This window comes from Mastacembelus armatus, chromosome 15, assembly GCF_900324485.2.
Source record: "Mastacembelus armatus chromosome 15, fMasArm1.2, whole genome shotgun sequence".
Taxonomy (NCBI): domain Eukaryota; kingdom Metazoa; phylum Chordata; class Actinopteri; order Synbranchiformes; family Mastacembelidae; genus Mastacembelus; species Mastacembelus armatus.
Window position 1 is genome coordinate 8,273,144 of NC_046647.1, and position 17,444 is coordinate 8,290,587.

General features: G+C 43.4%; 1 protein-coding gene across 1 annotated transcript in view; it reads right to left on the reverse strand.

Moving 5' to 3' along the window:
* ptk7b (protein tyrosine kinase 7b) overlaps positions 1-16,964 on the reverse strand; it is a 61,718-nt gene extending 44,754 nt beyond the window's left edge. Inside the window, exon 1 of the mRNA XM_026309830.1 lies at positions 16,844-16,964. Within this exon, the coding sequence (XP_026165615.1) occupies positions 16,844-16,964 (121 nt within the window). The remainder of the gene's footprint in view (positions 1-16,843) is intronic.
* Positions 16,965-17,444: the final 480 nt, after the last annotated feature.

Here is a 17,444-nt window from a genome sequence, read left to right on the forward strand (position 1 = left end):
TGTCAGCTGGGATTGGCTCCAGCTCCCCCGCGACCCTGGATGTACCGGGATAAATGGTAGATGATGGATGGATTGGTGGAGTAGTGGGGTCAGTGTTTGCCAGGCAGCATAATCCATTACAGCACATATAGAGGGAGACCCATAGCAGAGCAATCTCAGTATAAATGTTACCGCCAACATGTTTCAACTGCCAGCACACAGACCACTTGGGATCCAAATATTAGGTCTTTAAAGGGGCTACAATTACATTTCTGAATGGAAATATGAGGCTCTTACTCCTGTGGAATTTCCAGTTTCTCATAACATGCAGTAACTGTTTGAAGGAAGAAAGGAAAATCCTTCCCTGTAATCAGTATCATGTCTTTCGATCTGTCAAGGGGACTTTTACAAAGAGGACTTTTACTACACAGAAAGGCTGCAGCAGTTTACAGCCAACAAGGGAAAAAAAAAAAAAAAACAAATTCAGCAAATGTTTTATGTGGTAAATTAAATAATTAAATAGCTTAAAAGTTTATATCAGCAGTATCTTACAATAAGTGTGTTTACTGGACATCACTGACCTATAGTTATCATGCAGGATAAGTGTGTACATAGAAAAACATATTTTGAAATTCACTGCCTTTAATGTTATCATTATATTTTCTTATATTTGTTATACTCTATTTTAATATTGTTATTGTATTGTTGTCAATTAAGTGCTAATATAAGTTTTGAGCTAATGACACAGCTAGACAGCTCTTCATATTGAAGTACACTGATGAGAAAATCCTTGACCATAGCTCTAATTAAACGGTAATCCCCTTTAACAGACAGCAACAGCTACTCAAATCTTTTTATCCCTCCATGTCACCCCGAGGCGTCCCCCTGTAACATAAATCTTTCTCTCCGCCCTCCCTCTCTTTCTGCCCTGTTGAAAGTAAGAGCCCCTGAGAAGCTGGCAGTGGCTGCAGAGAGATGGCTCGCATTTCAAGACAAAGCCCGATCCTCTGTCAGAAAGGAGACACCCTCCAAACCAGGCCTGCTATTTGTCACCAGGAACCTGTTTTTCTGCCTGTTCCTTGTCTCACACCTCTCACACCGGCGAAGTTGCCTTTCGGCAGGGAGAGACTGTGGGGGATGAAGCTCGTCAGAGCTGTGCTGCTGCTTTGTGATTTCAAAATGAGTAGATGCCACTTAAATCACCTCCACTCCAAGTCCAGTTTAGCCCCAGGAACGAAGCATTTTGTTGACAGTGTGGGGGAACTATTACACTGCGTGATGGTATGCAAGGTGACGCAGACTTTGTTTGAGTTTCACACAATTGAAAAAGAGGGGTCGAAGAACCGCTGATAGCTTTGCGTCAGCACAGTGTTAGTTTACATAAGTCTGGATACACTGTATTTTCTGCTGCGACTTTTGCTTCCATGCCTGATGAAGAACACAAGAATTTACATTCTGAGAGTCATCAACTCTGCAACAGTCCAGCTTTTGTCTGCGTAAACAGACAATGGGAAGCAGCTGAAACTGTTTAGAGAAAAGTCTCGTTAAATACACATCAGGGTTGCAGCTGCTTAAGTGAGTTTCCTGTGTGGGGTTACATGGTGGGGAAACCAGACAATGACCCTTGTAGGATTTAAAGGTAAGAGGTCATGTTATACAGAAGCAGCAATGTTTCAGGACCTGAGGTTAAAACACGTGTCCTGACCTTTGATCGTTAAGCTCCAACTCTGTCCAACGTAGTTTAACACCCGGGGTCAGGTCCATGACTACAGAGCTTGTTGCTTACAACGAAAGGTCAGAAAACTTATTCTCTAACACGCACCAACAAAGAAGCACTGATCCCTGCAAGTGAACTCCACTTCTGAAAGTCTGAAGGCACACCCAGCTTCTCTGCGCTGAGATGAATCCACGAAAATACCTTTCTGACAAGTCGGCCACTTACAGCTTAAATAAAGAAAAAATATCAGAGCCCTGCAACTTAAGACTCTGCTATCTGCAGCAGCAAATACATTCTTGTACCACAGCCCACCTTTTCACTGTCGGGTATAGTGAGTGTAAATCTCTTGAAAAATCAAAAGTGCTTCACTCAACCAACAACTTACAAGCTAAAACAAACAGTAAATCCAAAAAAACTAATCTACAGGCTACCTGAAAAAAGAATCATTTTTGTTTATTTTGCAGAGCGAGCTGTAACTTAATTTGGATTAGCATAGTCCTGGTGGAATGCAGCCAGAAAAAATACAGCACACTTAAGCTCTGTCCCTTCAAATAGCTGCACATAACCTATATTTCAGATTCATGCAGTCAACTGCTTTTTTTAGCCATGATAAAAGCAAATGGCAAAATTAGCAAAATATACTTGTTTGAAGGGCTGAGAAGTGGGAAACGGTCAAAGATGTTGTGTTGCCAAAGGAGGACAATGTTAAAACAGCGTCAGCATGTTTGTGGGCTCACACTCTCAGTGAACCAAGTCAAAGAAAAGGACAGAGCCTCACAGAAAACAACCCAGAGATCTCATTTATAAACAGGGGCAAAAATCAACTACAGCTTCACATTAAATTACTTAAAACCTCCTTGAGAACTGGGCTTCATCATACAGTGATGCTCCGTCATAAAGCAATGAGCCATTGTTTATGGCATGTACTGAGTAGTCTGGCAACACTACATTTGAAAAGATCTAAAACAAAAAAAGCATTTTTTACCAAATAAGAAGCATATGGGTTCACATTCAATTACAGTTATTTTCTCTCCAGCTCACATTTAACAAGTACCACTTGTTCTTATTCTCTGCTGCACAAACTTTTAGAGGAATCATCTCACCACATGGTTCACTGTGACCTCAGGATCTAGCCACCTAAAAGCAGGCCTCATTCATAAAAAACAGCCCATAAAAGGGACATCAGACACACCACAAGACTGTGTACAGCGTTTTCCTTGCAGGCATGTATTTACAGAAAACATCACACTGAGGACTGACTCAGTGCCAGAGCAGTCAATCATATTGCTGGTCATAAAAAAAAACTGTAAAAATGGCTACATGTTGCCACTAAATTTAACTGTCAGCAAATTATAAACAATACATCAAGTTTGAAACTGCTGTAATGATGTGATTGAGAAATCTGAAAAACATGGTTAATTCTCTGATGCGCATCTGTTCTCAAATCCATGTTCGTTTTACACATGAAGAACTCAGATTTACCCTGAAACCCATGAGCCTTAGACTAATACACAGGTAAGCCCAAGTGGCATTAGAAACACTCTGCACGCAATTTCTATATGAACAGGGATGTATGGAGTGTGTAGGTTTTAGGCAGGATTAGTTAAAAAAAAAACGCAGGAGGTTACAGGAACATTGGTAATGTTTTAAGTTGAGCCGCTGAAATGTGAAATCGCAGCCTCCTATTTTAAATTATAAGACAAGCAAGCAAAATCTCTTGTAAAATAAAAACTAATTAGTACTATAATTTATGATCTCGTAACCACAAAGTATTATGGCAACTTTACAAAATTTCATGGTGACTGTCAGAATGTAGTAAATATGAAGTTTCCCATCCTCTGAGTCCTTGGGAATTTGAATGCATACTTGTAAAAAGCCAGTCAACACTTGTCAACCACCCACTTAGTAGGGTTTGCTGGGATGAGATGCCGCATCAAAGCATGATGCATCATAGTTCAGAGTGGTATTTAATAAATTAATCTGGGAGCATGGTGGGACAGGCCTTGGCTCTCTCACATCATATAACCCACAGAGAACATCAAATCAAGATCATGGGACTGAGGGCGAGTGCCAGAGAGATGGTCTGGGCCGAACTGGAACAAAGAGTTTAGGAAGACCAAGAGGATGATCACTTACTGGACAACAGAGTGACAGTCAGTTCCTTTAGATGGGCAAGAGAAATACAGCCTCTCTCCAACATCCATTTACAGCTGGGATGACCTGTTGTATTGTATTTCCTCTGTACAAAATCAAATGTACACATCTATTTAAACATGTGTTGTGGAAACCTTTTAGGAAGCCATTTGAGAAAACTGTATCTGTATCTTGGTGTGCCCATGACCTTTCACCATCCATTACTCTTTTCAAGCTGACAGGGTTCCACTTGGGAGCTCACACTTCCCTCTGCAGTGGCTGAAAACCTCTTCCTTACTCTAAATCAGGTTAGTTCTTGTTAAGAGTCCATTTGCATTGAAACCTAAGAGTCTTTGGGGGGGTGACCTCAGCCTCTCTCTGAACCCCTAGACTCCCTCCCTCACATGTGGTTTCGTGTCCTCCCACACTCCTGTTTGAAATTAGTCGCCATTAGGACATTTTTAGTGACCCAAAAACAGAATACTGCCATAAAAGTTCATCTGAAACTGGATCTGCAACCAAATGTTTCACTCTTCTGATTAGGAGCTGATGAGGAGGCAGTTTATGTCCAACCTGCAAACTGAAATTTGTAATAGTCAACTTTTTAATGGGTCAGTTACGGACTCTAGTTTATACATACATACTAAAACTTCCTCCCCCTTTGTCTAAGAAGTTGGACCTCAGAAAAACATACACACTCCTATTAATAAGTTACCGTTTTGCCTTCTTCCTCATCCCAATATTATGGCACTTACGTAAAGTTCACTTACTAACATAATTAGGACATGCAGGCTTTATGATGATGCCATCCTGCCGGTTTATAATTATTCAAAAACCAAATGTGGCTTCATAGGACACTGGTTACTTTTCCTTCCTTCCAAAAACCTTTATTTAATATAGTGAAGTTTCCAAAGTAAACAAACCATTTATAAATAAGGTACAAATGAATGACTTAGGGATTTATCCCAAACTGCAACCCTGAAAGGAACACATTTTTAAAACAGTACCTACAGTGAGTGCGAATGTTTACTGAGGGAAACCGGGTGCAGGGGCCAACAGCTCTGGGAGGCTCCGGCCTGTTGTATGTCTTTAATACACTCAGCATGTTCTGTGAACGTCTCTCACCGTTTCCTCGCGCTGGGGAACTCACTCATGTTTAATGCTTTTTGAAGACACACAGCGTTTTAGAAAGAGTTACAGTGCCAAAAAAAAAAAAAAAAAAAAAAGATCAAACAAAGGAAGAGGAGTGGAGGAAAAGCTGCAGGACATCTAACTCTTTCTCTTGTAAGAGATGAGAAACATTTGCGCGGGGGTCTATGAATAGAAGTGCTTGTTTAATTCATGACTACCCTCTATCCCGAGTTGTGTTGTCACCTTCAGCTCAGCTGGCTGAAAACCTGAAGACTAGCGTTTCTAATAAATGACCCTGATGTAAGGACGGGCTGCTGTTTTCACTCTTCAAGATTTAAGGACGTCAAATCAAAGACAGGGACACACTGCAGCTATCACCTGACATACATTTCCTTCTGTTCGACTTCTACACACAAACAAAGCAACAAGGTGGATTTGACTGGCACTCAGGGCAGTTCGAATGTGACTTTTCTTTTTAAAGCAGACAGCAGGTTTTCTCTACCCTTTTTTACATCGATGTGGGTGTGGGGTGCTTGCTGTTCCAGAGTTGTAGTTTCCTCCCTACACAGCACTCCAGCTTCAATATGAATGTTCAAAGAGCACGCGGGAGGAATAGAAAAAGGAGTGCGCAGAAGGGAGAAATGGACCCGGGGCTCGTTTGTCATCTGACCTCGTTTCAGGATGGACCTGTGAGGTTGCAAAGAAGGCAGGGGTGTACCTTTCACTGCAATCTTTTCTTTGCTTCCCCTGAAATGACAGGACAGGAGGGTGCACACAAAGGCAGAGTAAGACATCTGCCTGGAAACCATCCACAGACAGATCAAAGAGCCCCGCTGAAGTCATGGTGCAAAAACGCAACGAGCAGAAATCCATCTGAATAATGGCAAAGTGTGTTTTTCCAAAAGACAAACAAAGCACGAGTCAAGGCAATAAGGACATGCTGTTTGATGTAATGGGGTGATGCAAAGTTTGTTGTTTGTCGCCCAGCACAAATAATTAGTACACAACACTATTTAGGTAATGGACTCTTATTAAAACTAATAAGGATAGAGTACAAGATAAACTAGTTTGTATGATCTGTCATCCTACCACATTAAAATACCACTGAACCCAATTGCCACACTTTCAAAACTGTTGTACACAGGCCATCCACATATCTCAGGGCATCAGAAGGACATGGGGATTCAAAAGCTGTGTGCCAATCCCACAAATACATGTGTTGGAGTACACTGACGCTTTAATACTGTCAAGCTTAGGCTGATAATATTTATCTATCAGAGTTTATATCTATCTAATCTATCTAATTTACGTCTGCGATGTCTGGATGTCAAGCCACTAGCAGGAGCTAAAAATTGAAAGCTTGCTAACTAAATGTTCTGTCTAATGTTTTTGGTTATGTAATAAATGCCAAAGATTCAATAATACATTGACTAACATTGAAGATTAGTGAATCTGGACATTTATCATTTTAGGTCTAAAAGATTATATTCTCTGGATCCCAGATTAATAGAATAAATAAATAAAAATAAATAGAATTTCTTTTTCCAGTTTCATCTGCTTGTCAGAGACAGCCCAGGCTTTGTCATGATGGCATCTGCAACATCTGACTCACTTAAAATTTCATCTCAGCATGAAGCATCATCAGTCATGTGTAAAATCACGAAGGGGCGGATGAACAGAAATGGAGGTATGTTGTCCCACTTCAACGCAAATGCACAGCACCATGTCTGCTTCTCCATCTGGTTTCCTGCAGTGTCTGACTGGCATCACATGCCATGCACCATAGAACAGTCAGTACAAACATACAGGTATGTGCACACATGCTGTATGTGTATGCCACACTAAAAACGCACATACAGAAAATTTCCTGCATAGTCAGTCCGTGTTTACATAGTTTTGTAAATTCCAGGGCAGTGAAAGCCCCGTGTGTTCGGCAGCACACGGACCTCCCATTAGGAAGTCAACAGTCCAACAGCCGCTGGACTACTCCTGCCAAGGTTGCTGTCCAGACCCTCAGGGAGATCGCAGCCTTTGCCCGTCGTGCTGGGCACACACACAGAGCTCAGACCCACGACCACACTGTTCAGGGAGAGGAAAGACGGGACTGTGGCCCTCTTTCTGGGTCCTAACCTGGATGAGGACATTAAATAGCACTGAAAGCACGGAGGACGCTGTGGGGACCCTCATCCGCTCTGACGTTAGCACAAAGAGGAAACAACCACAACAAAACATCTACTTCCTCTGCTGTCTGGCATTGAAGGGGTACCCAGGAGACCATTGTCAATTGTCAGACACAACACAAGCATTTCTATCTGTCATCACCTTGGCAGATAAGGACAGGAAACACTGTCCTGTGCTCCCCAATCAACAAGGCTGTGTTAGCTGGCTGCACCTGCACACAGCATCCTATTGTAGCGCTGGGTATTATGTTTGTCCTCAGTAGGCCTCCACCAGTGTGGAGTTTTTGAGGGCAAATAGTGATCTGTTGACTGAGGCTGGTAATAGCTGATAGTGATAATGTCTGGAATGAACTTTTCATTTCACCCAGTGATGGCCAATTAACTAAATGCCTCATGCCTGCCAGGAATCATTTACTGTATATTGACCAAAATGAATGGTAATGGATCTGCATGGTGCTATGCATGTTTCTAGTGCAGTTTTAGAGTTCTGACAGGGAACTGGTTAACAGAAGGCTGTACACATGCAACATTCAGCTGTGGAGCTGCAACAATTACTCAGTTTACCCATCAACTGAAAAGTACCAACAATATCTTATTTTTTAAGCAAAAATAACAGATATTCTCAAGTTTGGTATCTCAGGTGTGGGGAACTTGATGCTTTTCTTCATCAGACTTGGAAGTGAACTTGGCTTCTTTTGGTTTTGGACTGTTGATTGGACAAAACAATGGATCTGAAATGTCACCTTAGACTGGAAATTTATAACAGACCATTTCACAGGCAAAACAATTCATCAAGAAAGTAATCAATAAATAAACAATTCAATAATTACAGCCCTACTTGTTAGCACTGTCACCCCTCACCAGGAAGTTTCTGGGTTCGAATCCCCTTAGACCCAGAGCTTTCCTGTGGCTCTGGCTCTGCCATTGGCGGTCCCAAGCCCAGATGAAAAAGGAGGAAGTTTGGGTGTCAGGCTAGCAACCACTCCCCGTAAAAGCCCCCACCGCTATGATGAGCATCCTTTCAGCTGCTGGCCCTGTGAGTGACTGAACTGGAGCACTAGCAGAAGCCCACCAGCGGTGGGGGGGGGGGGGGGGTTGCCAGATGTGCTCTACAGCACGGAAGGGACTCTGCTCCATTCCTCACAACCCTATTAGCATTAATAAGTCTAATATTACATTCCATAAAGGTATTATAATTACTTCTGATGTTAGCAGGGGGGCTTTTTATTTCAGACTATCCAGGCAGCCTCAGGTATAAAATGCCATGGGAAAGCCTAACTTAGTGCTTAAAGAGATTAATATGTTATCTGAGAACTTAAGCAAGGTTGTAAATGAACAGGGTGGACTGCAGGCTCAATTTATCAATACAAAAATTGTGATTTGTTTATAGACCCTTTTGTTCATGCTTAGTGGTTGAAAGTGGGTGTTTCTAGCATGTGTAGATATTCAATATCTTTATACCGGACCATGTAAAACAATCCCTAAAAATATAATGATCAAGATTGGCCCTCAAGACTTTTGTTCTTGGCAGACTGGAAAATCCTTTTAAATCAGCCATGGACCATGGAGCACTAACATTTTCCATGAAAACCTAGAATAAATATGCTTTAAAGCCTAATCAGCCTGAATAATTTTCATCAAATATTCTGTGAGACACGCACACACAATGAAAGAGTTTTAATAAAACATGAAGAGCAGTCCCACAGATCTATGAGTCTTCACAATAACAGCTACAGTAGTGCGGAAGAACGGAGGGAATTAAAGGCAAACAGGAAAGGCCTTCCTGTAGCAGATGTTACTGATCTAACCTGTGGCCTGTTGCTGCCCTGGTGAAAACAACTCACCAAACAAACAGCAGATGTGATGGGGAGGCAAGCCTCACAAGCCCTGACGCTGAGTGAAGAACCATTCTCCTTGTGTCAGTGCAGACACTGGGAGAGAAAGACAATTTGTTTAGATATAAAAACAACTTCCCACAGCAGCTGGCTGACAGAATATATCACAACTGTGGGCTCATTTCATCTCCATTCCCATTAGGAGAAAACCACTTCCCAAACACTGAACAAAGAGGAACAGTTTACCAAAACCACCTCATGCTGCAAATGCATGACTCACTCACTCTTCCTCTGCTGTGCCATCCCTCTATCAGAACCAGAAAAAAAAAAAAAAAAAAAAACACACTGAAGTCTGACTAACAGAGACTCAGAGGGAGGTTCAGATAGAGGACAGCAGAAAGGAGGACGAGGCTTTAAAGGGATTCAGTAGTTGGAATATTCTATGAAACTGGAACGAACAAAGTGAAAAGGAGCAGAGGAAGGTGAAACAGAGTGAGTGCAGCAGCAACACATAGTGAACAAAATGAAGCTGGAGAGGCTGGTGAGATTGTTTAACATAATTAAAACCTTGCAAAATAAAGATGCTGGCTGGGTAATGAGCTTCCCCTCTCTGCTGCTGTAATTACTGTCTACTAATACAGAACAATGCTGGCCATGATGTACTTACGCTGCTGGGGTACTGGCTGCAGGAGAGGATACATAATCATCAAACTGACCTCAGGTCAGCAGAGGTTGTGCTGGGTCATTATGCAGGAATAAAACCTACTGAACGCCCAGTTACACTGTTAGAGGCTGATTACAGGACAAACAACAGGAAAACGTACAAAAGTTACTCCGCAAAAGCTGATTACAACTAACACAAAAAAGGATCGAAGACAAACCCACTGTTTTCACATGGTTACACAGACAGTACACAGTATTATAACAAGTAAAACAGAGTGGCACTACTGAAAAGTGCAGCAGTTTCATTAGGGTTTAATGTGTCCAGAGAGCAGAAACTGTGAGTGAGCAAATGAATAAATGAACAAATGAATCCAGATTGCTTGGATGTAAGTTCTCACTGCAGGTTGTAATTTGTCAGGTTAGCATTGCATCAATGTAAAGAAACTGCAGTGGTGGAATCATATAATGTGTGTCCAGAACACACAAAAAAAAAAGAATATGTAATGTTGACTGGCTAACGCAAAACAGGAGAAATATTTAACTTTAGCAGAAGAGTGGTTGGAAATTGTATGCAAAGGCCACAAGTGGTTAAAGGGGAAGAAGTCTTTCCACAGTTTCTCAGACATACTACAGATGGCACTGCACTGGTGTGCGCAAAGAATTTCACCAGTTCGCTTAACAAACCTACACACACTGTGGGCTCCACAACCAAATCAGTACTTTTGTTGCTACTGGTCCCTGTAACAAACATTAATTAACACAACCTGCCGTTGGCTCACACAGTGAGTGTTAAGCCAACGTATTCCTAGGGCTGCTTGCTAAAACAAAAAACAAAAAACAAAAAAAAGCAGACAAGACTTCTCTAAAATCCATTCTGAAATATGTTTTTTGTCATCCTCATTTCTTTTTGGAACAATATCACAGAAAACTTTTTCAAGCAATATTGTTGTGTCTGCATATTCTTTATTTTGAGAACAGCTCAGAAGATAAAACCCGCTCCAAAGCCTGGAAAAACACCAGCAGCAGTGAGGCGCTTGGTTCACATCCAGAATGTATGAGCGTGGATTGAAAGGAACAAGGAAGCTCTGAAACATTCACAGACTCACTGAGCCAAGAGCCAGATAAAGCTACCAGTTTAAGTCATATATTACACAGTAAATCCCAGCTGCACAGGTTTATGCAGGTACCAGGACCAGGAGGGTAACACTGTACAGGCTGCCATGGAGACAGATCTGGTCCCCCTGTGGCCTTTGAGCCCTGCTGCAACCCACAGTGGAAAGACAAGACACAGCAATAATTAGAAGCACAGCCAAACAACAGTAACGAGTAACCTGGATGATAAAGTAAAGTAAAGCATAGATAAGAGGATATGCAAACTACTCAGAGGAAATGTATTCTCAGCTAACAACAACTGGGTCCTCTGCAGGGTCAGTGGTAGCCAGCTGACCCCATTCATTTGGAGATCAAACAGAGCTGAAGGCCCTTCCCATTAAACACCAGCGGCCTTTTCAGCCTGCTTAAATCTGCTGGTGTGGCGGGGAGGAGCTGAGGGCTGATTGAGAGTTGCCTGATGTCACTCTGCCTGTGGCCCGTTGCTATGATGAGTTCATTCAGCCTCAGCACACAAAGAGTTAATGGCTGCTGGGATTATGCAATGGCATGCCAGGGGCCTTTTCTCCTCTCTTATCCTCCTTCTTTCCTCCTCCCCTTCAAACGGGCTGAAGCCAAATTAGGGATTCCTGCACGTTTCGATCAGATGCATTTGAATGCTGTGGCAGTGCTGCACATGCTTTGGCACCAATGTGAGAACAAAGCAAGGATTTTGTTTCATTCTGAAGGGGAGCCTACCCTCACCAGGGCCTCACACCTGGCCTGCAGGGAGAAAGCTGTCGTAAGGATTTACAACCGTCAGGGTGGGTGATTTCTGTGGAGTGTCAAACCAGTAAAACATCTGTATTCGTCACTTTAAAGTGAACATGAAACCGCAGGTTATCACTAACAGCAGATAAGAGATTCATCTGCACTGCTAAGGTTAAAGATGGTCAGCAAACGTCACAGACGCATCTGATAAGGGAACAACAATGTCACATTAATGACGGCTTATGACGCCCAGCGTTGTTTCTGCTCAGTCAGGATGTGTTGGGGTCAACAGTATTTTGGATCAGGTTGAAGTATCCTCAGGTCTTTTGAGGTCAGGTTTCACTGTGGGCAACTTTCAGATGTGGTCTTGCTTTTTGTTTTAATCTCATGTCATTCATGTCAGGTTTGAGCAGGCTTTCCAAAACTTTGCACCCATGAAGTGCTGTTAAATCTGTTGCTCCAAAATAAGAACATATTAATACGAAATGCTGTGTCTTAAAACACTTGTTGCTTTTAACACTAAAACTCCCTGCGAGGACAGCAACTGATTAATGACTGTTCTGATTAATGATCTGCTGACCGTTTTCTCAATTCATTAATAAAATGTCAGAAAACAGTGAAAAATGCCTGTTGTAATTTCCCACAGGCCACAGAGACGTCTGGCGATGTCTTGTTTGGTCTAATCAACTGTTTAAAACCCAAAGACATTCAGCCAGTGTGATGCTGAATAAGGACAGCATCAAATCCTCTCATTTGAGAAGTTGGGTTATTTAATCATCAACATAGTTGCAGCTTCACTCACCACTAGATGGTGTTTGATTATTAGCTGTCTTCAAACATTACTTTAAACTAGGCTGGGATCTTTCAGACGCATCCCTCCGAAACATGGCAACAAGTCATTGAAATTGCATCAGAATAAAATAAACAAAAACAGGCACAAAAAAAAAAAAAAAAATGCTGAGGAGCGAAACACAACAAAGTCAGCAGCAGTGGTGGGTTGGGGTGCTGGCTAACCACTCTTCCAGCCCAGACAGGAGACAGAGCTGTGCAGGCAGGCACCAAATCAATAAACAACAGAGATCCTTCCAGGCGAGGCTGGCAACCATGAGGGGCAACAGACCACGGCAGGAAAGAAGGAATAGACGGAGACTGGGATCTGCAAGGCCTGACTCCAAACGTGACCACAGGGTCCAACAGCAGAGCCAGCTCAGCCACAAGCACATGAGCCAAAACATGTGTTCTATCACGCACACACACGGCAGCTAAAGTGCATGGGTCAGTGGGTGCAGCAATCACCAGTTAAAGCCAGTAGCTCGGTCTTTGCAACCTATTGTTTATTTGGCTTTATTGATCACATGGAGCCGACAGGGACCGCGGAGAGCTGCAGCCGTTCTGAACTGTGGTTGTTGTCAGGGATTTGATGCTCGTGCACAAAAATACAGACGTGCTACATACCAAACATTTAATGCGAGGCCTTGGAAAACATTAGTCGCCACAACATCTTATGAGCTATCATATTCATCTATCCCTGTTCTCTCCCTCGGACTGATCAGTGTTGATTTTGCCTACAGTTGATCTATAACTTCAAAATACGTCCAAGAAACACATTTTAGAAAAACTCCAAAAAAATCCAGAAATGTACCTTAGTCATATAAAAAAAATGAATATAAAAATGTAGAAAGGGCAGTTAGAGCAAGAAAAAAAGAAAATGGTTCTTCTTCAATTTGCGGAACCATTATTCCCTCTGCTGTGCCAGGCCCTGCTATCTTTCTTCTTCCCCTACCTTCACTGACATGAGGGAAAAGATGTGGACACAAGCTTCAGGGTTACACATATTTGACAAGATCTCACTCAGTTAACCATCACTCAAAATAAGACAATTACACACACTAGTAGCTGTGCTGCATATTTCCACTTTAACCACGTTAGTATCTTAACTCCAGGCTCCTCTAAAAGTCTCTTTGCTCCTTTACTCATCCAGAAACCTTCAAAGATGGCAGACACAGATCAGTTTCACTTTCAGGGTCATGGGCTGGAGGACACAGAACCGGAGAAGATGGAGGGCGCATCAATTTAGAAATGACAGGGACCCCAAACTTGAGATGCTGGGCAGCCATGAGTATATACTGCAAGAAGATCCTCCCCCTGGGACAAGAGCCCTGTACAATGAAGTGAGTGCAAACTGCACATACCAACTGGGTAAAAAAGAAGACTCAAGTTCAAAAGGCTTTACCCAAAACTGAATAAACAAAGTCTGATAGATGACCAGAAACCAGAGCCATAGAAGGCCTTGAGAAACCCTGCCCCAGCCTCACGGCTTGTGTGACCAGTCACAAGCAGTAACACTCACAACCAGATCTGCTTATTTAACTCTATTCATTAGGCATGTTTTTTTTTGTTTGTTTTGTTTGTAGCACGCTTTGTTTTGTTGTCACGCTCGTCTCTGAGTACACAGCTACTTTTGGCGAACCTTTGAACAGCCTTGGAAAAAATCACAATAATTACCAACATTTCAGCAACGTGCCAGTGCCAGAGGAGTTAAAGTACAACTTGAGACATTCCTGAACTGGACTCAGCTTTCTCTCTTTGTCTGTCTGCAGAATGACCTGCGTCTTAGTTCCACCGTATATACAGGTCACCCTTAACGATACAAACCAAACCAATATACCAATAACCACTGCAACCCACAGTGACTGGGTCGAAATCAGAATCAATATATTTCTATGGACTTTTCTCAGAGTAGGTGTCTGGTAAGATTGAAGCCGAATTTATTAAAAATCATCAGCCTCCACCATGACCCCAAAGGGCTTTGTTCCCACAGCCCTTAGGACGAAGTTTGCAATAATGGGTAAAAATGAACTCGCACAACAGCAGCACTTACACAAACCATACTATACCAAAGCCCAAGTCAAAGCTCATTAGCAGCTAAAAAAGCCAAAATAAATATGCTAAACATGCTATAGGGGTCTTGTACAGATGTTCGTATAATATCTAACCCATGTGGTGAAGTAAAAAACAAAATGTACACATCAAAACCAATGAAAAGTCAATTTTCCTTAATATTACGACATGTATACAGGCACAGCTGTTTGCTGCATCAACAGCTGGGTATGACAAATACCAATCTGCTGTGCTCTGCAGTGTAATCCACTCAGGTCTATTGAAGCAAACACTAACAAGGCATTTTCATTGAGATGGCTGTAAACCCCTGCATGTTCCTGACAGAAAACAGACAAATCTGGCTCTGCATGACATACCCCTGTGTTTACTCAGGCTTCACCCTTTCATCTCCCCTGAATCTGATCATCCAGCGAATGTAGACCAAGTATGCAGCCAAGTGGCCTACGGGTACACTGGGCTTAATGTGAGCCAACTGTATGAATTTTAAAATAAAGTGGCAGCAGGTGGGCACGTCAACAAAACTTTTGGAAAAAGGCCTACAGCTCAAAGATGCTGTCCAGCTGGTAACGTGCAAACACTGCAGACTGCAAAGGTCCACCTTGCAAAACAGGAGTTGATCCGTCAAACCAGGAGAGCTTCTGCAGAACACTGACTAATTCCTGTATCCCCCATACTGCTGGGATTCTTGTTTGAAAAAAAGCTAGAGAGAAGATCTCTCAAAGTCAAAGTCTGGATTTATTGGGTAATTCCATCATGAAATTTGGATATTATTTGTTTTCACAGGCTTTCAAATAATTAATGCAATAAGAGATCAGATCTTTTCCAGCTGCACCATGAGGGATAGAGATCAAAGAGAAGACATTATATTTTAAACATTTCACATTTATCTCAGCCCCACTGCAATAAGACGAGCCATTTTTTTTGACAAATATATTTCAGGAATGAGACTGGGTTGATGAAGGGGAGGAGAAGAGGCAGTGGAAAGCACAGCACACACTGTACAAGGTGGGAGAGATAGGTAGAAAGATGGGACAGAAGCTGACATTAAGTGGCTTTCATCTGCTCTTCAGAGCATGTCGGCTACAAATGGAAACCAGATCAAAATACAGAAAAGCAAAGACTGAAATTGCAACACAGAAGAGATATTACTGCCAAACTAAAAATTAAAAAAAGATCTGGGTAAATATTTGAGCTCAGTGGCCAAAATCTGCAGATCAGAAAACCCCCCAGAAACATGGCGTGTTTGGTGTGGACGGCTTCATGTGGGAATAAAGCCGCTAGAGGAAACCATGTCTCATTCACTGCCATTTTGGGCCTTTGCAGTGCTTTCATACGTCCAGAGATCAGCTTTAAAAACAGCACAGGCTGTCATAACAGTACCTGGACTGGCTCTATTCATCCGTCCTACCAACACAGACCCATGGCAGGCTCCGTCTCCCCTGCTGCCTGCACACAGAGGACACATTCATCCCAAAGTGGGCACCATGAGGAGACTGGAGTCGGGGGGCGGGGGGCAGACACACTTCAACTTGAAGGAATTTTTCAGCCACTTTCACTGTCACGGCCGTGTTGAAGGCGCAGGAAAACACAATCAGTGCTTGTCTGCGTTTCAGTCTGCATGTGGAGATCAGATAAACGTGACTCAGTTTTGACATGATGAGCGGTGAATTAATGAGCCCGATGCTTGGCAGGATAAGAGCATTCCTTGAACAGAGCAGGAAAGGACCCTTTCACCTTTCCCTTCTCGCCGTGCAGATGAGGTTATGAACTTCAACAGGATTCAGCAGTGTGGGAGGGCGCCGAGCTGTGTTAAATTTATTAATCCCAGCTCTTCTCTTCAGGAGAACAGCCACCCACCCACCCATGCATATGAACAGCACCCATAAAACCATGGCAAGCTGGGATTCGGAGTGGCAGTGCAAACATGCAAACAGAGCTATGAATATGATAATCAGAAACACGGTTTCCAGTGTGATGGCTGAGGATGGACGTGCACTCCTGGGAATACAGGCAAGGCTGCCTTCACTGATGGCTGCTGTGGCCCTGCCAGATGAGAAATGTAATCGCTGTGTAACAGGCTACTTGTTGTGTTGGGGAAACTATTTCTTTAAACCTAATTACTTGTCAACTCAAAACCTTCACACTTTCTATTCTTCTCACTTGTGGCACAAATGTCATGAAACCCCGAGAGTGAGATGAAATGACGCGCCTTTTTGGACACAGCCTGGATTTACGCACAAAATTCCAGTTGTTGTGTTTTTTTCCCCCCAAACTGGGGTGAGTGGGGGAGGGGAGAGAGGGGTGCCCCTTCCCCCATGGACCCCCAAACAAAATGTACTTTACCTTGTGTGAATTGCAGCCTGATAGAAGTGTTTTAGTGTCTGGTTTGGATCAGTTCAGCAGCTGAGCGGAAACAAACACACGGTACAGTGACTTGTACCAACCTTGGAGGCAGATAAGGCCGATGACCAGCATCGTATCCACCGGTGGTTTCCTCCTGATGGTCGCCCCGGGGTTCCTCCTGCCTTGCGTCCGCGGGGTCTCGCTCTCTCCTGGTAGATCCATGACCGTCCTAGTGCTCGGCGGCTCCCCGGCGCTTCTCTCCGGCGGAAGCGGCAGAGCCGTAGGGCGAAAGGAGAAGCGTCAAAGGGACCGGTGCGTCACCGCGTGCGTACAGGTAAACTAACCCCGTTACCTGAGCAGGTCGCCCCCACCCCACCCCCCAGGGAAGCCAGACGCTCACCTGGTTGTTTTGGAGACTAGCAAGACCAGGACCGAGTCATGTGCGGACGGACGCTGCGATCCACAGGCCAGCCAGGCGAGCTACTTGACGAGCTGAGGCGGGGGAGCCGCGCCGAAAGTTTGAAGCGAAGTTTAAACTTCCAGGTGGTTTAAGAGACGGAGGGTTGGTGTCAATTTAGGCCGCAATAGTTCATTACAACCCGGTGTGTGTAGCCGACGTGTTCCTGCGTCCACCGCCACCGACCGCCGGCCAGCTCAGGCTCCAACAAGAGGGAGTTTGGCTCCGCGGTGATTCCAACTTGG